Raw genomic sequence first — 24255 nt, 5'->3', positions numbered from 1 at the left:
TTTTGTTATTTGGAATTAAGAATTTTCTTTTCATTCTCGATAGTAATTGTAAGGATTTTCCGAATTAAACTCTTAGGGTGGGGCCTAAGAGTGGGGCTCATTAAAAAATGTTCTTGGGGTGATCATTTTCCTTGGTTTCAATTTAATTCGGATGGGGACATCTTCAGGATGCACATCCCGGGTCTTCAGAAGCGGTTACCTCCTCGTGGTTAGACCTGGGCAATGGTATTTTACTTTCAGTATAATGTTAACATATTTTATATGTTAAACATTCCATTGCAAGTAAAATCTAGCCAAAGACCGCTTGCCATAAACATTATAATTGTAATTAGTTTCTTTTAACTTCCCAATTAATACCATATTCTTTTACCCCTTTCCTTGGTTCCTTCTATCCATTTCATCAATAGAAACTAATTACTTTATAATGTTTTATAATAATTTGTATATATTTAAAAGTAGCATGGAGATGTTTAAAATTGTTGTAATTTTATTATTTTTTCAGAAGATGATCGATTACATTGCACCTAAAAGGCACCTTTTTAAATCTTTTAACATTTTAATAAGAATTATGGTAAATGGTAGTATGAAATAATTATTCTTAAGAATAAATGAAGTATTTTAATTTGTTTACTATTCCTCTACAGTATTTTTTTGCACACGTATAAGAATCATTTGTAATATACTTCTTTATTTTTACAGGTATCATGGACCAGTCCAAAAATTCTAATTGCAATGTATTATAATATAAAAACGTAAATTTTCTGATTTATTTTACTTTATTTGAGATAGATTGAAAATTTCATTCTTTTAAAAGAATGGATAGAAGGAACGTATAAATCTTGAAATAATACTTGAATGGTTTAATTTTGGAATGAATTCTTGGTACTTAAATTTTAATCGAATGCACCTATCGAATGCACATTATTGAGGTTATATTCGTTTTGGTACGGCAAAGAAGTATAACTTCTTACGTGCGTACATAAGTACACACACCAGTTTTTTTTAATAATATTTTATTGACCCTAGAGTCTAAACTTCCTAAAAGCCCATTAATTACAGTGTAGTACAATACAATATATAAATGAAACAAAACGGAAATTAAAATGATGTAATTATTATTAAACTTATCATTATAATAGTAGTAACGCACAGAAAGTAGATAAAGGTAAAAAGAAAATAGTAGATAAAAAATATAATGGTTCTATAATAGTAGTATAGTAGTATTGGCTCAAAGCAACAAACATATGGTTAAAAACAACAAAAAATTTTGTTTTAAATTAAATCGTAAGTCACAAAACACGCTGAGAATATCTCTAACAATAAAGTAAGTGTAACATCTTAATCTAAATTCTTTATAAACCGTAACCAAAAATGATTTGTCATAAGTCCTGGTTCTTGCATAAGGTAAACATAATCTAAGATAAAAATAAGGTAAATGTATCTAAAAATAATATAAATCCTTGATAAAATACAATACAAACCAGAGTTGTTCTTGTCATCGTTGAAAGATAAATGAGAATAGGAGAAATAGATAAAGATAGATGAAAAAGAAGAAGAAGAAGAAAGAAAGAAAGAAAAAGAGGAAAGGGCCAAGAAAGTTGGTTCGCGTTAGTGGCTTCTGTTCTTGCTCATCGTCGACGATGTCGTAGTTCTCATCGTCGAGGGGTAGAAAGATATAAAGTGTTCTGAAGGGAATAGATGAAAGAAAGAATAAAGAGAATAAGAGGAAAGACAGAGAGAAAAGATAGAGGATCAGGATTATCTTTGTGTGGTTCGCGTAGGTGTAGAAGTATAGAGGAGCCTTGATGAATCCGAGCTTGCAAGCTCGCGCGAGGACCTATCGACAAAAGAAAGATAGAGAAAGAGAATGATGCGAAAGATTAGAGGAAGGAAGAAGAAACTTGACTGTTAGAGGAACGGCCTCGGCAAAGTTTCCGAGGTGACACGAAGAGAGTGGAATGGGAATTGGAGTTGAGGCTGGAGATGAGGGTGGTGATGAGGGGGAGAGGAGGGGTTGCAAGCCACCAGGGCCGAGAGCCAGCCAGGGCCAAGCCATCCGCGTGTAATTGAAACACAAGGACCCACGGGATGAATAGACCTCTCTCCCGTATCTTCGTTTACGACTATTGTGCGGAAACGTTTCAGGGTTCTCGACGATGAACAGCAGCAGCAGCAGCAGCAGCAGAAGCAGAAGCAACCTCGAGTTAGAAACTCCCTTCTTTCTTCCTTCCTTCCTTCCTTCCTTCCTTTTCGTGCTTCCTTGAGCAAGATGTGACTCTTCGTTCAATGCTGATCCTTCAACGGTAATCTGTCGAAAAGCGAGTAAAATTTGACTACAGAATAAAACGTTCTCCCCTATCACAAAGTCATGCGATTTTTGTCTCTTCTGTGGTCTATGTTCGACGTTTTAACCATGAACGAGTATAAAGAAAGTAGAATAGTAACTTTATTACTTATATCTTTATTCGTGAAGCAACTCGTGATGTCTTAAGATCGTAAAATTGTTATCGATGTGGTTTTTTTTTTTTAGCGTAACACCTATCGTTGCTGGAAGGTATTAAAAAAAAGTTTGAACGAAAAAGTTTGTTTGAATTTGAAGGAAAATAATTCAAAGGAATGTTCGACACGTTGTAGGATATATATTCATATTTCGTTATTTTTGTCGTCGTTTGATTTAGTCGTAAAAAAATTGATCGAATAAAAGGAAAAAAAAGTGAAAGGGTAGGGGTAGGAAGGGTAGGAATAACGATTCTTGTCTATTTCTCTTGTTCCGTATATTCCTCCGCGTTATTCGGAAACACGTAGGCGCATATTCATGAGAAATACCGATTGGAATGATCCCAGCAGCGCGTTGTTTCACGGCTCTGAATCAACGAGGAGAGTGAAAGAGGCGAGGGAGTTAGGTGTACGGCGGCGACCATAAAGCAAGATTAATGAGGCGAAATACACTCCGGTGTAGGAAGCTACCACGGTGTTGTTGGCGCCAGCTGACCGTCCGGCCTGCACGGATATACTCACCAAATGGATTTACACGGACGTGTCCGTAAAAACAAAACGTTATGCGGATTCCTCTTTTTCTATTTATTTTTTCTTTTTCCACTGATTCCTCCTTACGAGTCTTAAATACCAACTTTGACATGGCCAAACCAACCGGATAAACAAAAACAACAAACGGTTAGGTGTAGTTTTTTTCGAAGCATACTTTTGCACACGAGCGATAATCGTATTTTATATTTTACAATTGTTAATAATTAAGAAAGAAATATTTTATAATCAACGTGGTAAGACAAATTAATGAATTTTCTCAACTTCAAAGATAACATTGTTCTCTTCCTTTCTTTCTTTCTTTCCAATTGATTTCGTAGAAAAAACATCCATAGAAAAAAGGAGGATCCAATTTAAGGTGAACGATCCCTCCTCCAGTTTCGGTACGATCTTCCATTCTCAAACAAAAGCAGTCTATCCCTTAAAACAATGGTCAATGTCGAAACGACCGCCTTGTATTTTGCTCGACCATAAAACAATCCCCCCAGCACGTTTTCGGTTCCCGTCTGGAAAGTAGAACCAGCCACATTACTACGATCCCGTAGAATCTGGTTCGTAGCCAGAATCCTGGAAACTCTCGAAGGGAGTCCTCTTTGGAGTCTGCACTCACCACCCGACCGCAGTACCGCAGAGTGCGTGTTCCTCGAAGTACATGTCATTCTGGCAACGTTTCGAGAACCGATTCTCTTACCTTTTTTACTTCTCTTCGCTCTATTTCTAAAAACAACATTCTTATTCAATTATCTTCGAGAAATGTTTCTCTAATCTCTCCGTTTTCAAGATATTAGCAAAATTAACATACTATAAAGTATCCGTTATGTTTCATTCTACGTTCTTGTCGTTATTAATTACTAGACTAGTAATTATTAGTATTATATTATTACCATAATCATTTTCATGATTAATATTAAATTAATAAGTTGTTCTTTTAAATATTAATTAATAACAATTCTTATTATTTCTACATTATTTATATAAAATATTACTATGATTATTATATCTGTTATGTTTCTGTCGTTATTAATTACTAGACTATTAATTATCAGTATTATATTATTACCATAATCATTATCATGGTTAATATTAAATTAATAAGTTGTTCTTTTAAATATTAATTAATAACAATTCTTATTGTTTCTATATAATTTATATAAAATATTACTATGATTATTATTATTAAAATAACCGCACTCACTTATATAGTTGCCAATCCAATATTATAATTACAAGTTAATAATTCGATAAATAAAAGTAACAAAAATTAGATAACTGAACATCACTGGCAAACATGGAATGTTTCTCTAATCGCTCGGTTTTAAAGATATTAGCAAAATTAACATACTATAAAGTATCCGTTATGTTTCATTCTACGTTCTTATCGTTATTAATTACTAGACTATTAATTATCAGTATTATATTATTACCATAATCATTATCATGATTAATATTAAATTAATAAGTTGTTCATTTAAATATTAATTAATAACAATTCTTATTGTCTTATTGTAAATATTACTATGATTATTATTATATAACTATTATTGAGTTTACAGCTAAGCGATTGCAGAGATTTTCTCGATAAATTATTATTAAAATATAATATATATTTATATAATTGCCAACATAATATTATAATTACAAGTTAATAATTAGATAAATAAAAGTAACAAAAATCATTCGAACTGAACATCATTGGCAAACATGAAAGAAAATATCATACAACGAAAAGAGGATTGAGTGAGACAGAAAGAAAGAAAGAGAGCAAGAGAGAGAGAGAGAGAAAGAGAAGGATCAAGATCAAAGGAGCAGCAGCTGCCACGATGAAGTAGCGAGAATCGATGTGACGATAAATCGCGATAAATCGTAGCGCCAGGGCGATGATCGACCATCGAACTTGATCGAGAGAGAGAGAAAAAGAGACAGAGAGAGAGTGAGAGAGAGAATATGCGAGGGGAAAGCGACCGGAATCGATATCCTTCCGCGTTCTCTTCCCAGGGCTACCTACCTACAGAGAATCGACAATCCGCCGCCGTCTCGTATCGAGGAACGTCGTTCGGGACACCTGTCCCCGACGTTTATCCCACGTTAAGTACATAACCAGTTTCGCGACGTAGGCACGAAACCCGGTACCAATTCGTTCGAGTATATGACCGCGGCCTGGCTCTCTCGTACGAATTCGCGCGTACACACACATACATACACACACTCACACACACACACGTGCTTATACGCACACATATTCTCTCTCATAACACACGCTTGAACACTCGAGCTATCGTACACGCCCAACCAGGGACGGCATACTGGACTCGAATGTCCAGTCTTTTATACAAATGTTCATTACATTTGTACCATTCAATTATTTTTATCTACAGTTATAGTAATATTATAGAAGATAATTATATTTGGAGAATAATTTTTTATTCTGGAAAGTATTAGGATTTTAATAAATAACGAATTAGGTAATAGAAGTATGTTATATTCAATTGTAATAGTTAATTCAAGTTTTAATTGAAATATATATATATATATAAGCTAATTAATTGATTACTCTTCGACGTTATAGTAATATTATAGAAGATTATTATATTTGGAGACAATTCTTTTATTTTGGAAAGTATTACGATTTTGATAAATAACGAATTAGGTAATAGAAGTATGTTATATTCAATTGTAATAGTTAATGCAAGTTTTAGTTGAAATATATATATATAAGCTAATTAATTGATTACTCTTCGACGTTATAGTAATATTATAGAAGACTATTATATTTGGAGAATATTCTTTTATTTTGGAAAGTATTAGGATTTTGATAATTAACGAATTAGGTAATAGAAGTATGTTATATTCAATTGTAATAGTTAATGCAAGTTTTAATTGAAATATATATATAAGGTAATTAATTGATTACTCTTCGACGTTATAGTAATATTATAGAAGACTATTATATTTGGAGAATATTCTTTTATTTTGGAAAGTATTTGAATTTTGATAAATAACGAATTAGGTAATAGAAGTATGTTATATTCAATGGTAATAGTTAATTCAAGTTTTAATTGAAATATATATAAGGTAATTAATTGATTACTCTTCGACGTTATAGTAATATTATAGTAGACAATTATATTTGGAGAATAATTTTTTATTTTGGAAAGTATTAGGATTTTGATAATTAACGAATTAGGTAATAGAAGTATGTTATATTCAATTGTAATAGTTAATTATCAAGTTTTAGTTGAAATATATATATAAGCTAATTAATTGATTATTATACGAAGATGTATATATATTTAACGAGTTTATTTGGATGGCTTTTAAAATGATAGGTGTAAAAACGGAGAAGTGCATTCGGATCAATCCGTACCTGCAACCGCAGGCATTCGTACGGACACATGCATGCGAATGCGCGTATACTAAGCACGAAAGAGAGACACATGGAGAAAGACGATGGAAAGCAGAGAGAAAGAGAGAGAGAGAGAAACTCACACAACACGAGAAGACAGGGCTAACGCCCGTAGAAGAGAACACACGACTGCGAGAAGCACAGAGAGAGAAACGTCGGACGGACCACGAGAGAGGATGAATTAGGTGCCGTCCCGACCGAACGAACACACAAACGCGAATGCGAATGGCAAATGGCGGGTGACAAGGCATCGGCATCTGCGCTTAATTAATGCAGCACCGGCAACGACGACGACTATACGGGAGGAGCCATGAGAATGCTGAAACCGATGCTGAAACCGATATGCTGAAACCGATTACCGAAACATCTTTCCGTCTCTCTCTCTCTCGTTTCAATGATTCACGTTTGTCCTCCCTCCTTGTCTGAATCGAGTGTTACATTATTATAATATTATTTCATGTTATCAACTCTCTAAATTATTAAGAGAAAAAGAAAAATCAATAATTAATTAAAGAAATCAAAATGTTGAGCATTTAACAAATTATAGTGTCGATTATACGTATACACTTTATTCTAAAGTTAACGACGCGTTGATAATCGAACTTAGCGATACATTTCTACACGAACCTATGGAGAAAAAGCTTAAAAGTATTTCCTCAAAATTTGATCAGTGTCGTTCACTCAAAGATCAATGTTAAAGATCGTCGATATTTATCCCTGCGATTCCTCTTTCACTTTCTCATAACCATTTCTTTGTCTGTGTGTGTGTATTAGTACACGTATAAGAGAAAGAGAGAGAGAGAGAGAGAGAGAGAGAGAGAGAGAGAGAAAGAAAGAAAGAAAGGAAGGTAAGAAGAAAGAAAGAAAGAGATTCTGTATATAAGATGCGACAGTGCGGCGCCAGGGTCTCGCATACGAGAACCAGGAATTATATCTTGAGTTCTCTCTTTCGCGAAGAGAACGACGATGCCAAAGAAAGAAGAGAAGAGACGCGTGTACAGGGTGTTTGAGAAACGTCCGACGTACGTCCATGGACAGCTTCTCCGGAATAAAAATGAGCCCAGGGCTCGGCACTCCGGATCCTTCCTTTGGACCACACAAAACGAACCGGCGCACTCGTTCCTTGTTCGTCCCCATTAAACCTTATTCGAGGGGTAAGGAAAGTAGTACCAGTAGGAGAAGAGAACCACCATATTCGGGGATCCGGTCCTTTTCTTCTTTCCTCTTCGTCTCTTCTCAAAGTCAAACCTAACACAAGTCTCCTCTCGGACCTTTTTCCGAGGATACCTAATTGTAAGTACCTTTTCAAACGTGACTACGAGGATCGGAATGTGATATTGATCATTGAAAAATGTTTCGCGATAATTGGCCGCCCCGTCCGAATAAACGTGTAGGAATATGGGGACTTTACAACAAGAAAATCGTATTATATATATTTATTTCAAATTTTTTTCCCATACAATTTTGTATAACATTGATAAAATGTCATCGAATCGATTCCTTGTTTTACCATTGTCGTAATACGACTCGAAAGAGTCATTTGGTACGTAATATTTATGATAGAAATATGTTTTATCCAATAATTATCCCATCGAATGGATAAAGCAATTTTCTCGTTGCAACGATTATTCATTTATCCTCCCCCCTCCCCGTCTCCTCCTCATTTTGGACAGATATTTTTGATAAAATTTTCACGCGTATCTCTCATCGATTCCTTGTTCTCTACCATAGTTCGTCATTAAGGTATAATATATACCTATCGTCATCTCTAATTAATCGTGTTAATATGCATCTCGCTGAGCCATCTCGTTTCGTGTCGCAACACCGTGGACGAAATATCCAGGAACAGTTTAGAATACATATTAGATTCGCATCGGTCGCGATGTATGCACAAATTACAATTCTCATTACGCGATGCGTAATGCCGAATCGACGAGATTCGTGTTCCATTCTACGATCGCGTGTACGGGGATCCAATAGAGGCATGAAATTACTACCCCCGGAATGCGTGTAAGCTCGAAAACGCACGTGGTCCACGCATCAATCCATACACGCATACCAAACGCGAATAATGCGAGAACGCACATGCAAAGCGTACTACTACCTCCCAACGAGATATCAAAGATTAACTATTTAATCTATCTTTAATCCGAAATCATATCGTCATAACTATACAAATACCTACGTGTTCATTTTCCAACTAGTTTTTTTCTTAACACTTTATTGACCGCTCGTAGTTTAGGCTGCCAATCACTAAGTACCGATCACTAAGTAAGAATCACTAAGTATTCCCAGTACCGGCTAATTTTCCAACTGTACGAAAACCGTCGATAGTTAAAAGCCGATTAATAGGCTAGCGGTCGATAAGCGTTGGCAATCGAAAAGCCGATTAATAGGCTAGCAGTCGAAAAGCCTATAAATAGGCTAGCGGTCGATAAAGTGTTAAGAAAGTGCCACGAAAATTTTCTCTTAATTTAGGTGACAGTGTTTAATTGAAATGCAATAAGTGTAGCCAAACTTTCGATTAGTAGTGCATATACATACATACATAAATACATAGATTACATATCGATCTAGGAGGAAACCTGATGACACTTTAAGAAGATATACAAGTAATATCATTTGCAAATAAGATTCATTGCGAACGAACGAACGAGAGAGGCTTCGCGCGTGGCGTCTTTTCCGTGCCAATGTCCCCCTCCCCCATCTTCCACCCTTCCTTCCCTTTCTCTTTCTCTCTTTTTCAGTGTTTCACTTCTCATCCAAGTCCATGTACGGCTACTTGCTGTATAATTCATTGTCGAGTCTCATACACGTAGCGTCTTATGGCAGATACACAATTACGTGCTCTGGCTCTGGTAACGTTAGAAGGAGAGAAGGATAACGACGACGATGACGACGACGACGACGACGAACACATAGCACGATGCATTTTCCTTCGAGACAATGTTGCTGCACACACGCTGTCCTACCTTGGCGTAACTAGTTTTTATCACCAATGACGAACAATGACGCGCTTATCTTGTACTATTGTATTCACCGTAAAGCACCGTACGTCTCTACCGGAATGTAAATATTCAAAAAAAGTACACCGGAGGATGGTTTAAACTTGTCTCGTTTGAATTATTATCCTCTATGTTGAATCGTTTTTTCAAGCTCCGTTCGCGTAGTAGGCAAATCGAGAGAAAAGATTTGAAAACTATCGTATAATTTTCTAATTCTCATTCGTTGATGAGAGATCATTTGTTTCGTTTAATGTTTTTTTTTTTTTTTTTTTTTTTTAATCGAGACATTATCTTTACGATTTCGCAATGGAATATGTAGTAGAATTATTGTAATCGTTAATTGTGCGTTCCAACGTTGACCCAAATAAATCGGGGGACTTTCACTTGACAAAAGAATAAATCTGATCGATTATTGGGACGATGAAGAAGGTAACGTTGATAACCGTGTGCAAAGGGAACACTCGGAGGTGCGCTTTATCTGGCTGGCAACATGTAATTAGGTGATTATATCGAACCACCGTTTTCGTTACGCCATTTACTCCCAACAAGGTAGCGTCGATTAAACGAAAGGAGCCAACCCGTAGTAGGGACGTTAATGTCGGAGTAATTCGAATTTATGCCTCGATCGTTTTGTTTTTAATAATCCCACTCGTTGATGCTAATTAATGCGTTTATATTGTCCGACTATCGCGATAACTACTGGCTTCGATTTCCTCGATGACGTTTCTTTTTCCTTAAGATAATATATAACTGTTAATCACTGAGATTAAATGAAATATCAAACGTTTCATTTAGAAAAGTATTCTTATTTTTTTAAATCGTTTACTAAACAAATTGTTTGACACTACTACTATTTTTAGAATTTTTTTCTTTGAATCTTTTCAATGAAAATCTCTTGTGATTGATAGATTTTATTTGTTCTATTTTAAATAAATATTTTTTTTTTTAATATAATAATTAGATTGATATAACAATAATAAATGAGACAAAATTGTTATCGCCATTTGAATAATATAAATGATAATATAACAATATATAATATATAACTTCGTTAATCTTATTTATTTTTTATTTTGTATAGAGAGTTTTAATCGATTTGGCAAATGAACTACTCATTTGTACTTGTCTTTGTTTTATAAATGTTTCACCAGCTGCCATCCTGATTTAGACGCGTCTCTATTTAGCTGACCGATGATCGTTCCTCTCTTCGTAAATCGTATTAGAATCTAATCGATACGATTATTGTAGAAGACAACAAAAAATTATGAACTTCTACGTATTATCTATTCTTTTCAAATCATTAGTCGCGATGAAATAAATTTATTTAGATGTTTATCGATAGCAAATTGCTGCCGTTGCTCTCGATTTTGCTCGTAAAATATCCGAGAGAGTATTTGTAAGTGATTCTATTGTTCTGTTAAGAGAAGACGAATTACACGAGGTGTTGGATTCTCCTTGGCTGTCATCAAAAGAGAAATGAACGGACCGCTGAACAGGTGCAACTGTTCACATTGAAACAAGTTTCTCTGAACTTCTCTTCTTCTCGGTTTATATAGGAAGATTATTTCCTGTAAATTATGCAATTCTATTTCTTTTCACTTCTATTTATTTGATCAATATTTTTAATAATTAATAATAAACATTTTGTCAAATAAATGATCAGTATATATGATTCTTCTATTCGGTATATTTATATATATAAATAATTAAGATATATTTATTAATAATTATTTTTTTGTGTTTATGTTATTAATTATTGAGTTGAATATATTTCAATCGACAATCAACGACAATTTATATTTCGTTAATAATTTCTTTCTCATAAAAATTATGGTTGCCTATTGCAGGGGTTCGAAAAGTTTGCTGCCGATAAAGTAGATCATCAACGTTATCGACAAAGTAAATAACTTATCGACAGATTCAAAAATGTATGTCGATAAAACAGTTTTATTAATGTAATTCCAACTTTTGCTACTAGTAACGCTACAATTCATTTTGACAGGGAAAGCATGGTTAGAAATAATTGATTGGAATTTTCGTAAACAATAACAGTTAAAAGTAATCGTTAATTATATCAATTAATTATTTCTTCTAAAGAAATATTGTTTGAAAAAACGAAAGAAATTCACAGATCCAGACAATCTACAATTTTGTAAAATGCGTAAGTAAAATAATTAATAAGAAATAAAATAACCATAATTAAAATAAAATGTTATTGTAGACAGTAGATTACGTGCCACAAAGAGAAGTAATGTTTCTAAGTATATTAGTGAAGATGAGGAATCTGAGCATGATGAGAATAATAAAAATATGTATAAAAGAACGAGTAGTGATACTAGGAGATACTTGTCACAGGATAGTGGCACAAAACAAATGAAAAAAAATGCTAAAATAATTGAGCGCAATGCATTTTCTCAAGCAAGTTCAAGCGATTATTCTGAAAGTTTGTCTAACGAAAAGCTAAGAAACGAAAAATCCAGAAACGTAACTGAACAAGAAGAATTAGATTTAGCTGGAAGAGTTATACGATATATATTTACTGTGGAAAAGAAAAAGACCGCTATAACAAAAGTACAAATTATTAAAAATGTTCTCGGAGGAAGTACAAAGAACTTTCTTCAAATTATGAAAAGAGTTAAGTTGCTCTTATCGCAGGTATATTTTCAGCTTCATATGTATTTTTATACTTATTCTAAACATTATATTCTAAACAATATTACATATATTATTTAAAAGGTATTCGGATACAAACTGGTAGATATAGGTAACAGTAAATACATCATGGTAAATGAGATCAAAAACAGCATACCGCATTTGAATTTTAACAAACCTACTAAAGCCGAACAAGTTCTTTTATTTATAATACTTTGTCATATCTTCATGTACGAAGATGTATGCACAGAAGGTTAATAATAAAAATTAATATTATATCTACCTTATTTGCTTTTTTAAAGTTTGATAAAATATTTACTTAAGCTTAAACATTGCAGAGAACTTGTGGGATTTTTTAACACACTTGAAAATTATAAAGGAAGATAATTTTCAGCATAATTATTTTGGAGATGTTAAAAAACTAGTTACTGTGGTAAAACAAGTTATATATATTTAATTACAGACAGAGTTTATATATTAATCCACGATATTAACAATGAACAAATATTTTATTCAGGATTTTGTATCGCAACAGTACCTTGAGAAAACAGTTTTATATAAAGGAGATTCACCAAAATATGAATACAAATGGGGACCTCGTGCAGAACATGAAATATCTTATCGTAATATCTTAGAATTTGTATCAAAGGTATTGACATAGCAAATTTTCTATATCATTACTATTATATACACAGTTGTAATCATATTAAATCAATATTAATATACTTTTAGGTACATGGGAAAAGGCCGATAAATAGTTGGCCATTACAATACAAAACTATGTTAGCGAAAGAACAATCTAATAAAACCTAAATTTCATCCAAAATTTTTGATTATAGAGAAATGTTTATATTTTGTAATAAAAATATTTAAATATTAATAGAGCATAAATATTTGAATAGCATTTTAGTATTTTATTTGTACGTAAGAACAAAGAAAAAGAGAGATTATTTGTAGAATACAATTCCCTTCATTGTTTGATCTTAAAGATTCTCTTCATCAGGATTTTTAAGAGATCAACAAATATACGCCGTTTCCAAGCAGCCGTAAAAATGTAAAGCAAGATTAAAGTCCCCATATGGTCTTCAAGTTCAACGTGGAGGTTAAAGGAATCCGAAATATGCATAACATTTCAAACAAATATGTATAATTGGATTTCTATTTCCTATCGCGCTCGCGCGCTCACACGCACACATACACACAGAGGAAATAAGAATACTTAAAAAGATTTATTTCCAAATGATATTAACAGAAAATATAACATTCTTTTCAATCCTAGGTCGAATTTCGTTACATTACAGTATACTTATACATACATATACACACATATACAAAAGCAAACGCAACAGGATGGGGATCTGTAATCAACTCTACGAATATCCTACATTCCTGATAACAAATTTTCAAACTACGCAAGAGTAGAGCAAATCCACAAAACAATAATACAAATTTACGTATGTAACATTTTTATTTCCAAAAAAATAATAAACAATTTCAAAGAGGTTTTACAAGATCAGTAATAATAACATTACTCTAATCACATTCCTCTTGATTATTACCTACAATCATTCCATTATCGCAGCTCTTAAATGATCAGTAATATTGTGATTATGATAAACTAATGTAATTTGAATAATAGTCGTGTAAATCTGCTTGAAAGGTGAGATGTTTATCTGGAAAATAGAAGAATAGAAGATAATCTCTTTATTCGGTTAAATATCCGTGCTGGTAGCGAAGCCCCAAACGTTATCATCCATACGTTACCCTCCGATCTGTTGGTCGCAATTGGCGCGAGCGCAGCAAGCGAGGGAAAAGGTAAGTAAGTAGTACTTGCCCTGGCAAATCTGTGTCAGGCTGGGGTGGTGCAAGCTCGCACTGTGGCTTGGGCGCTCAGTGCCCGTCCATCCTCGCTACCCGGTAACATTGCACGAGTGCTTCTCCTGCTGACGAGTGCAACCGGTGCATTCGCACGGTATCATCTCATTCTCGATGCACCAACTTGGTTCACGCATTTGGAGGAACGTTGCTCGGCCGAACGTTGTTCGTCAATAACAGAGTTGCCGAGGGCCAACACAAATATGATCCGTCCTCAATAAAACGAATTAAATTTTATTCCACAAGAGAGGCCTCCAACGCTAGAACACATCGGCTATATATATATATATGTACGTATGAAATTAGAAGATTCAGGTAAAACACAAAACAGAAAAAGGAAACAAAAATGCAAACAACATTTTCTTTACGTTTAAATGAAAAATAACGCGAGTGAAATGTTGACGAAATAAAAGGAACGAAAGAAATATGGTGAAATTGGTAATGTTCTAGTATTATAGTCCTGGGACCAAGGACGTCGATCCATTACTCCAAGAAAATCGAGGAATCCCGAAGATGTTTAATCTTTATCAAAGCTTGAATAAAAAGGATGAGGGTGAGAGCCATCGTGAATCGGATGTCACCGGACATGATAGATTCTGGCAGGAGAGGCCAAGGACGCGTCGGAAACGACGTGCAGTTAATCGCAGAACTCAAAGTGCCATAGAACTTGATTCCGAAGCTATGGTATCTGCCCGTGGTGTCCTTAGACGTGGAAGAAGCGCAAGCATCGAGGACGACGAAAGCGAAGAGGAAAAGGGCTATCAATTGACCAACAAAATCGACAACTTAGCCAAAATTTTATTCAATCGTGTTTCTGCCGCGCGAGGATGCAGAGATCAAAATGAGATCAGGTGAATGAACTCTTTTTTCAAATCTTTTTTATTTTTTTTTTATATCGTCCTTGTAACACTTCCCCTGTTTGCACGATCGCGATTTTCTTTTTTTTTTTTTAAGGAAATCGTTAGAGAAAGATAAATTCTATTTCATTTTTACACGCGCGATTTTCATTTAATATTATTTATTTTTAATTTATCGTGTGTACTATCGCATTAATAAATAAACTAATTATTTTTCTCTTACGTAATAAATTGGTCAAAAATGCATATACAAATTACCGATAAGTCGAACATAAATGTAAATATTCTTATTTTATCATCTTTCGAGAAAAAAAATCGATGATCCTTTAAAACACGTGGGAATCAGCAGATGTATGATGTATTTATGTATATTAGTATATGATAAAAGTGTGATCGCGCTTTTATCTATCCGCTTAAACTTTAGCCTATTATTTGTACATACAGTACCGAACAAAAATATTGGAAGAAACTAACATTTTTTTGTAGCAATTTATAAAAAAATAAAATCATAATTTAAACCGTGGACAAATTATAAGTGTATGATAAAAAATATATCTTTTTTTACGATTAAAAATATTTTTCTAGTAAAAACGGTCTCCCTTGTGCATTTCTTATTACATTTTTTTTTTATTACATACATTGAATTTCTATGGCTTACAATATGGTTGAATTATTAAACTCGGTAGATATATTTAAGAAGAAAAAAAAATAAAATAAAAAAAATATATACTTTTTAGAAATTTACAGAAAAATGTATTCCAATGTGCCAATACTTTTGTTCGGCACTGTATGCGCTATTTCATGCCATTAGTATTTAAGTACACGTATACATATATGTATAAATATATGTAATTTAACTTTATCATATCATTTATTTTTCAATATTTTCAATATAAGTATTTAATACATATATTTTTTTTTACAAAATTTATCATATCTCAAAATCCCCCCGTTGAGAGACGATCGATAACTAACGAAGATCGCATATTGGTTGTTGAATAGGCAACCTGGCACCAGACGGTATTGTTAAAATCGTAGCTGATAGAAGCTGATTCTTAGAAGATCTTAGCAGCTATTGAGATTATCGTCGTCTTTCAAATTGATCTTCGATGGTATTGTTTTATCTGAAGTATCTTCCAAGAAGGAGATCTTTCCGCGTCTCACTCCGTTTATCGATTATACACCTTTGGTACAAAGATTGTTTTCTTCTTTGATCGTCTCGTTCTCGATCGGTAGAACATTGTTATCGTCAAACTACTAGAAATAATTGTTTACAAATAATGCCAGGATAATTGGTCGTACGTGTCAAACTTTAGTTGGATCCTTAACTTCCTACAAGCCGCATATGTTACATCAAATAAATTCAATTTAACGAATGACAGACATACAAAAATACGAGAACAATGTTCATCGTGCATGCGAACAAAATATTAATGTTCGAATATTTAAAAAGCCCGTTGCGGAACAACGAAGGTAACATCCAATATTTTTTTAAACGAAATTAATTCCATTTGTCACGTTAACTTCGTATATCAAAACGAAGTTTTATTGATCACGGCTTTTAACGGTGTCGCATCATATTTGTATTATTTTAACAAATATTAAAAAACATCAAAGTAACTTACTTATTTTAATTTGAATGATAACATACAGATACATATACCAATTCGTAACTTTTTTCTTGTTCTATTATTTAAGACAAATCGATGCTCATACGAGCATCCTTATATTCATTTTGATCGAATGAACTTATTAATGCACGGTATCCCGCGCAATAATTTGAAATATTGATAAACGTATGAAGACTTAACAATAGTACAATATGATATCGACGTGTGTCCGCCATTTCTTATTGGATGAAACCTTTGCAGTCGCAGAGCAGCATGGCATAGTAATAATGATAATACGCGTCGTCCAATTCGTAATTCTTGCTTCGCAAATTTAATCCGCTTTTGGCAACGCTTAAGAACCGATCCAGAGGAATTAACGAGTGAAATCAGAATTGAAACGCAACCGGGAAAACGTATAAATGTAAACGTTGAGAAAGAAGAAGAAAAAAAAGAAGAAGAGGACAGGTAGAACATTTTTGTTTTTCCCCTCTTTTCTCTCTCTCTCTCTCTCTTTTTCTCTTTTTTAGAACGTTAATTAAAAAAGACTATTTTTAGAAGAAGGAGATTTTAAGGAGAGCCGATTAAAAGTGCTGCTCTCGCATAAAATATTCCTTTAGCTGATTTAACATTCATACGTTTGTAAGCTTGAAGGTAAAGAGAGAGTAGAGTGGTTCATCGAACGAGGTCAAGCTATACCTACGTCTCGTCTCTTGTTGATAACGAATGCATAACTCTAAGAGGGAGATACTTTAAAAAACGATATCATTGGAGTCGACCTTTTGCCAATGGAAATGATTTCCATCTGAAAACGAGCCAAGAGATATAATCGCTTTGTTCCATCAGGAACATTATCGGGATTTAAATCTTTCTTTCTTTTGATTCCCCTGGTATATATGAGTATATAAAAAAAGGAAAAATATCAAATACGCGGGAAGGGTAGGATGTTATAGGTTTACTTTGAAATAAAAACGAATGTGTGAAAGGATTTTTTTAAATAGGACGTATCAAATGATTTTATACGAGATAATTTAATTCGCATATATAAGTTCGATTTTAAAAGACATAGAAAAACGAGGTTAAGCAGGATTTTGTGTGTGTCTGGCGTAGAAATGGACGACACCACTACACGGCACTGGGTCACGGACCGTCCGCTTGCGAGGACGTCGGCGAGTACGTTGAAATGGAGAAAAGGTCCAGAGACCGTGCTTTATCAATCTGTCAGACTTATATCCAACGAACCTCGCGGTATACTCTCATCAAACAGCTCAACAACATCGGTGAGTTATGTGCAAGTTTCATTGTTAATATTCCTAGAGTAACCACTTATGTTGCTTGAACATTCATATTTCATCGTATTCGAAAAACAACTCTCTTATATGTTATATTTCACACTCCTTTTCTCTTTCTTAAGTAAGTTCATGTATCTTTTAGGATCGAGAGTGGACAAGCACTGGTTTGCTGTAAGAGATACTTCCCTCAAAACTGACAGACTCATCACTCTGATGCCCTTGAATAGAAATTGTCCGTTGAGTATCTGTCCGTCGACGAAAGACATCCTTAACAATTTATTTCTCGCACTACAACATCCATACATTTGTCCTATATTCGGCCTGGAATTTCTCGAGTACGAAGAACTCAACTACGTTGTCTTGATCCAACCTATTAATCACGGTAGCCTTAAGGATCTCATATACGGCGTGAGTTGTAAAACAATTATCTGCAAAAATAATTTCAAACTTGTTAATTATAATTTTTATCAATTTATAAAGCAATATTATGTTGTTGGGTTTCTTAGATCGAGAGGAATTGCTGGAACGATGATTGGAGTCAAAAGTATGCTTCTCGTGGTAAAGGTTTACCATTATCACAAATCCAGCAGATGGGTAGGCAAATACTGGAAGCTTTGGTATTCCTTAAAGAAAGAGGATTTCCTGTAGTATCTCATTTACACTCTGGAAACGTTGTCGTGCAGAATGGCGTAGCTCGTCTCGCCGGTCTCGAAAACACCCTCTTAGGTTTCAAAAGCAGAATACATCCAATAGTAACAACGCGATTGACCAAAACAAGCACCGTAGACGTGATATGTTTCGGTAAAGAAAAAACATTCGCGATCGATATAATAACGGAAAAGAAAAAAAAGACGTCCTCCTCCTATTCTCTAAGACTAGAATTCTTCTTTCCTATTCAGGTCACATGCTGTTCGAAATGTGCGCCGGCTACGAATTATGCTCCTTCAAACCAACCGCTGCGCATCTTTCGGATATCGAGACATATCCGCAGGTAACAAGTTCAACCCCCTATAACTTAATTTTTATTCGGATTTCAAATGAAAATATGGTTTCAGACAAAAAAGTTACTTGTTTTTTTTTATATATATATATACTCTACTAAAATAGTTATCTATAAGTCATTCTTAAAAATCATATAACTTTTATGACTGAACAATTTTCCTTCAATATACCGTATTTTTGAAATAAAAATTTGTAACGTTATATTTTGAGTATACATATGAATTAATATAGATATCTACATGTGAACTTCAAAGTTCTAAAAGGGTTGAACGCAAACACGCAATGCGCGATTTTCTTTTCTTTTCTTTTTCTTATTAAGAATATTGACTCGAGTACTCTCATTTAGGTCATCGAACTACTCGAGATAATATTTGATGAGACTAGAAATCGGTATCCGAGTATAGAAGAACTTCTTATTCACGACCTCTTCAGAAACATAGACCTTCGCGAAATGCGCTGTGCACCCGTTACGGTAAGAATGTTTGCATTGTCATCTTATTACAAAATGACATAATACATCATACTAAAAATATATTATTATCTGAGCACAGATATTTCGTCCTGCCTTGACACCCTCAATAATCAATTTTTTGGATGGTATAAAACAACAAAATTTAGGTAAAAGGTAAATTTTCGGAGATCTATATTGTTTTCAAGTTTGAAAATATTTCAGCACTACGTATGTGTATATATAGATATTCTGTAACTGGTGGTTCAAACACACGTATAATCACCATCTTGTTCGCTTGTATTACCAATTACAGAACACCATATGTATATGCATATACTTACATATTTTTATCTAAACGCGTTTTACCGCGTTCCATTCATTTTTGCGAACGTTTATGAATTTTTATATTTTGTAAAATTTTTTATTTATTTTTGCATGCATAGCCGACACAGGTCGCGTTCTATAAACGACATCCTATTGATACACAGGTTTTGGTAATATTTCGAATAATTTAATTGATCCTGATTTAATAAAAAAAAACGACTAATGATTCATTTCTAAACGGAAAATTTTACTTTTTCAGATTTACGAATTTAGACTCGAAAGATATGATATCATTGAAAAGTCCCGAAGCCGAATACCAGGATTCGCTTCTTGTCCAAATATACAACGAATTATCTAACACGACCATATAATAGGGGAACAATTTTTTCGTCTTATATACACTTGTCAAATTTTACTACTAACGATAATAAGTGCCAAAATAAATAAATTTTAATTATTATTCGCGACTATCGAAAATATTGAAGAAAGTTATATAATTAAAAATATTTAAAGGGGATATAAACTGGAACATCTAGCAAAGATAATAACGCACGTTAATATGTGTTGAAGCGAACGATATTTTGATAAATTATTCTAAGCTTACAATTGATATTTAACAATCCCTTTTTGAGTAATATGAAAATGATTACAGGAAATTTTCAATGGGTCATTTTAAACCCCATTTATCTTATAAACGTATATAAAACATTTGTTTATGTACATTTTATGTAATAGATATATCATATTGACTTTAATATTGTAATCGCTTTAAATATTACCTGATGTTTACACATCTTTCTCATTCTCAAATTTAACTCAACATTCTTATTATTATTGTAGCATGGATCTAATACAGGGTGGATTTTAGGACTAAATTGTTTAGATGATTATTTCGTCGTTCAAAATGGTTTGAAACAAAAAATTCAGAAATTACGATAAAAATTATTAACAACCAATATTTTGGGACAGTTAAAAAACAAAAAAGGAAAAAAAATAGATAAAACACGAATGAATAAATTGTTAATAGAGATTTCTTTATCACACTAATGTAATTTCTCATACAAACCTATGTTCCAATTTGGTCTTGTATCGAACGACACGACAGTGCCTGAATGTTTAGCATTTATTTTCTATATACCTAAGAGCTACCCTAAAACCCAACTTGCTGATTGTAAGAACGCGCTATTACCATCGATAGGCTCACTGCTGGTAAATATAAATTCGTTTATTATTAAATCTGTTTATTATCGTATATAGTTACAAAAAAAAAATAATGCGAAAACGTAATATTAATTAACTTGCACAATACACTTATATGACGCTTGTTTTATAAATGCTTTCAATTGTTAAACAGGCGTGAAATTATCAAAATATTTGTTCAACAAATAAGTGATAAAAAACAAAACAAAAAATTGACACATTATACGAGCAGAAACAATATTATACTATATTGATTGATTGATACAAGTTAATTAAAAAATAAATTCTTCGTTGATGTACGCAGTAAGCCTATGATAGAACGTTTTTACAAATATACAGTACTGATACTTAATCAACGAACCAGTACTTTGTATTTCTCGCAATTACATGCATTTAAAAAAATTTTAATAGATATACGTTTTGATGTGAAAGATTAAGATTAATGTAATTCTAATAAAAAAAAAAACAAACAAAAGTAATAAAAATTAATGGAGAACTGAAATATTATTGCTCTTCCATAATGTTATAACTTAAACCACACAGTTTTTTTTTGTTTCTTTTTTCTTAAGTTTTACAAATATATAAATCACCAATTCTAATGTTGTTTATAATTCAATAATGTTCTTTTCAATAGTCAATGGTACTAGTCAGAAGTACTTCTTAACCTTGTTAAATCATGTTTGATGATTTAATAAATTATTCTTTCAATTTATGAAGCCCCAGCTTCAAGTTCACTAGCTGGTGTATCCGGTTCTTCATCATTATATATATTTTCTGCCATTTGCCAAACTTGCATTATGTTATCTTCCGACACTGAACATATTACCCAAGGTTCATTAGGATTCCATGAAAAATCACTTATCTTTGCGGTATGTCCACCATGTATGAACTACATAAGAGAGAAAAAGAAATATATTAATTTATCAGATTATTTATATTTATAACGATGATTTTTATAATAAATAAATAAATTACCAATAACTCTGGTGGTCCATCTTCAGCATCTTCAGTAGATTGTTCTTCTCCAATTTTGCTAAGATCCCAAACATGTAAACGTCTATCCGTACCGCTACTTGCTAATATGGTTTCATTGTGTGGTGACCATTGAACTTGGAAAATTTCATCTTTATGAGATTCGAAAGAATGTAATTTTAATTTTAAATTCCTTAAATCCCATAAAGCTACTGTTTTATCCGCGCTACCAGTAGCGAGGATAAATTCTGAATATGGATTGAAACTTAAACAATTAACTTCTGCGGTATGAGCATTCACCGTATGACTTGGTTTACTAGTATTATTACATCTATAATAATATACATTTTTATATATTAAGATATAAATCAGAGATATATAATGTTATTAATTAATACATTTATATTATTATATGTACCTCGTATCCCAAATCATCAATTTTTGATCATCCGCAACTGAACCAAAAAGAGATTCATGCAACAAATGCCATGCAACATCCTCTACAACAGCTGTATGTCCTGTAAAAATAGTCTTTGCATCAATAACTCGATTTTCTTTGGGAGTAGCATTGATATCCCATAAACAGATTGTATGATCATCTGATGCGCTCAACAAGTAGCCGTTAAGATTTGGATTCCATGATAATCCATAACCTTCTTTTTGATGTCCTTGTAACCTAAATGAAACATTAATGTATAACATAAAAGAATGACTTAAATATATTATATATTAAACATAAAAAAATATAAATGTTTACCTTAAATCTGGATGGCATTCACCATTTGGATCTGGCTTGCTAGGATGTTTGGTGTAATCGAATACTAAAACATCGCTTGATGGAGTTTTTGTAGCAATAACGCAAGGGTTTTGTGGCATGTATCTTGCTCTATTTACTTCTCCCTCATGATTAATTTTAATTTCAATTTCTATTTTTCCACTTACGGAACCAAATCCACCAAATTCACCCTTTTCGTTATCATAATGAGAAGCATCAAACTGAGCATCTTCATTAGGTAATTGAACACTCGCTATTAACAAATGATTTTGTTCATCCGATGTATGTGTACCAAGAATCAAACGATGAACGGTGTAATCTTTTCCTTCTGGTCTAGTTACGTCTGGTAACCACTGTGCAGTTAAAGACGGCCATTCCAAAGCGTGTGTCATTACAAGATCATATAAAAAGGGTGTATTCTTTTTCCATATTTTATATTCTTCGTTAATAACACGTTCTTCAACAGCATCATCGAAAGTTTCTAAAATAATAAAATATGAATATATTGTTGAGTTTTTTTACAAAAGAAATCTTATTCTTTAGCTTCCATATATTTTTTAATTTATCATTGATAACAATATGAAATAAAAATTAATAATTAATAAAAATAATAATTGATAAAATTATAATAAAACTGTTTAATAGAAATAGAAAAATAAGGAAAATTTTATATACTATCTAATTATTATAGAAATATATATAGGATAATTAAATAGTATTTTGTAATTACATAGATTTTTCAATATATTTCAAAGAAAAAATCTAATCTACTTTCATGTTTCAAAAACTTAAGAAATTGATTATTAAAATATAACGTTAAACGCATAGTTGAATAATTTCGATAAGTTGAAATTTGATATAAGAAAACGGCATTGTTTATGATACCGGGTAAAGAAGCGTCCTTTAAAAAAAATAACCAATTAATAGTTAAGTTTAAAGATAAACTTGATATTAATGATATCGTATATCAGATATTTTCTTACCACCGTCCTTATCACCCATTTATACGTTTTTTATACTTCAGCTTTGAAAGTAAGACTCAAGAAACCGCCAAAGAAATAGCGCCCGCCAAAAAGCCACGATGCACAGCCCGGTACTTTAGCCTCGAGGGACCGGTCGTAAAATATTTCATATACTGATCTTCGAATATGAAAATAAAAGGCATTCCAACGCACATCAATTTCAAATTTTCTACACGCTGGACATTTTGCGTGAAATTGACCAATGAGTGAGCTATTTCAATGGAGCTTAGTCATTGGTATATTTTCAAACACAAATTGTTCAAGTATTATAAACCTAATCATATTGAAATTTAAACAATATAATACATTACAATCTATAATAGTTTTATTATATGAAATTATCGAACAGAAGCATATATTGACATCATAGTATTATTTGTAAATATTTTTAATATTTCCCTTTTTTGACGCTAGATATCGCCATATTGCAACAAAAAACATTGAACGTTTGATTATCAATAGACAGCATAACGATGGAAGATTTGTGGAATGTATAACAGAAAAAAAAAGAAATATATAAATTAATATGAATTGCAATTATAGAATCGTTAGTAATACATTTGCTAATTTTTATTCATTAACGATATAATATATTTCAATTGCTTTCAAAATTTAATCTTATATATAGATATAACATATTCGTATTCGTTTTCTTTGTCTTATTGTAGAAGTCATAAATTTATCTACAACAATGTATCATTATTGAAAAGAACGAAATATAATTATTCTATATTTGATATAAATTGTTAAAAGACGTCAAATATGAATTCGAA

General features: G+C 32.6%; 3 protein-coding genes and 2 long non-coding RNA genes across 8 annotated transcripts; 3 read left to right on the top strand and 2 right to left on the bottom strand.

Moving 5' to 3' along the window:
* The first annotated feature begins 11451 nt into the window (after nt 1–11451).
* LOC122520702 (non-structural maintenance of chromosomes element 3 homolog) lies at nt 11452–12931 on the top strand. Its single transcript, XM_043640919.1, has 6 exons — nt 11452–11614; nt 11675–12108; nt 12190–12358; nt 12444–12538; nt 12623–12754; nt 12838–12931. The coding sequence occupies exons 1-6, from the start codon at nt 11611–11613 to the stop codon at nt 12916–12918; spliced, it is 915 nt and encodes a 304-aa protein (XP_043496854.1). The 5' UTR covers nt 11452–11610; the 3' UTR covers nt 12919–12931.
* Nucleotides 12932–13554: 623 nt separating this feature from the next.
* LOC122520703 lies at nt 13555–13954 on the bottom strand. Its single transcript, XR_006304606.1, has 2 exons — nt 13870–13954; nt 13555–13778 (listed from the first exon to the last, which is right to left on the bottom strand). It is a non-coding gene; the product is annotated as an uncharacterized LOC122520703 (long non-coding RNA).
* On the top strand, nt 13946–21215 carry LOC122520699 (slowpoke-binding protein). Of its 4 annotated transcripts, none has more exons than XM_043640915.1 (10): nt 13946–14270; nt 14431–14831; nt 17555–17724; nt 17879–18144; nt 18243–18537; nt 18636–18727; nt 19085–19210; nt 19290–19356; nt 19633–19683; nt 19773–19879. In XM_043640915.1, exons 2-9 carry the CDS (start codon nt 14494–14496, stop codon nt 19653–19655), a joined length of 1377 nt encoding a protein of 458 aa, XP_043496850.1. In that variant the 5' UTR covers nt 13946–14270; nt 14431–14493; the 3' UTR covers nt 19656–19683; nt 19773–19879. The 4 variants fall into 4 exon arrangements, with proteins under 4 accessions (XP_043496850.1, XP_043496849.1, XP_043496848.1 ...); XM_043640914.1 differs by having other exon boundaries at nt 19290–19363; XM_043640913.1 differs by lacking the exon at nt 19633–19683 and having other exon boundaries at nt 19290–19363; nt 19773–21215.
* LOC122520704 lies at nt 14985–17410 on the top strand. Its single transcript, XR_006304607.1, has 2 exons — nt 14985–16912; nt 17003–17410. It is a non-coding gene; the product is annotated as an uncharacterized LOC122520704 (long non-coding RNA).
* Nucleotides 21199–23603, bottom strand: LOC122520701 (chromatin assembly factor 1 p55 subunit). The gene is made up of 5 exons (XM_043640917.1): nt 23444–23603; nt 22443–22941; nt 22104–22361; nt 21689–22016; nt 21199–21602 (listed from the first exon to the last, which is right to left on the bottom strand). Exons 1-5 carry the CDS (start codon nt 23460–23462, stop codon nt 21423–21425), a joined length of 1284 nt encoding a protein of 427 aa, XP_043496852.1. The 5' UTR covers nt 23463–23603; the 3' UTR covers nt 21199–21422.
* Nucleotides 23604–24255: the final 652 nt, after the last annotated feature.

Source organism: Polistes fuscatus, unplaced genomic scaffold (genome assembly GCF_010416935.1).
Source record: "Polistes fuscatus isolate 324 unplaced genomic scaffold, CU_Pfus_HIC Scaffold4, whole genome shotgun sequence".
Lineage (NCBI taxonomy): Eukaryota > Metazoa > Arthropoda > Insecta > Hymenoptera > Vespidae > Polistes > Polistes fuscatus.
Note: the sequence above shows the minus strand (reverse complement) of the source record. Positions and strands in the feature narration are given on the sequence as shown.

Excerpts from the sequence above, each read along its gene's own strand:
- LOC122520702 (XM_043640919.1), top strand. Across the intron at positions 12,109-12,189 it reads TTAAGTTGCTCTTATCGCAG|GTATTCGGATACAAACTGGT; the intron begins GTATATTTTCAG and ends ATTATTTAAAAG. Across the intron at positions 12,359-12,443 it reads CGAAGATGTATGCACAGAAG|AGAACTTGTGGGATTTTTTA; the intron begins GTTAATAATAAA and ends TAAACATTGCAG.
- LOC122520699 (XM_043640913.1), top strand. The coding sequence starts at position 14,494 with ATGTTTAATCTTTATCAAAGCTTGAATAAAAAGGATGAGGGTGAGAGC. Across the intron at positions 17,725-17,878 it reads CAAACAGCTCAACAACATCG|GATCGAGAGTGGACAAGCAC; the intron begins GTGAGTTATGTG and ends TGTATCTTTTAG. Across the intron at positions 18,145-18,242 it reads TTAAGGATCTCATATACGGC|ATCGAGAGGAATTGCTGGAA; the intron begins GTGAGTTGTAAA and ends TGGGTTTCTTAG.
- LOC122520701 (XM_043640917.1), bottom strand. Across the intron at positions 22,362-22,442 it reads GAATGCCATCCAGATTTAAG|GTTACAAGGACATCAAAAAG; the intron begins GTAAACATTTAT and ends TGTTTCATTTAG. Across the intron at positions 22,017-22,103 it reads TTGATGATTTGGGATACGAG|ATGTAATAATACTAGTAAAC; the intron begins GTACATATAATA and ends ATATTATTATAG.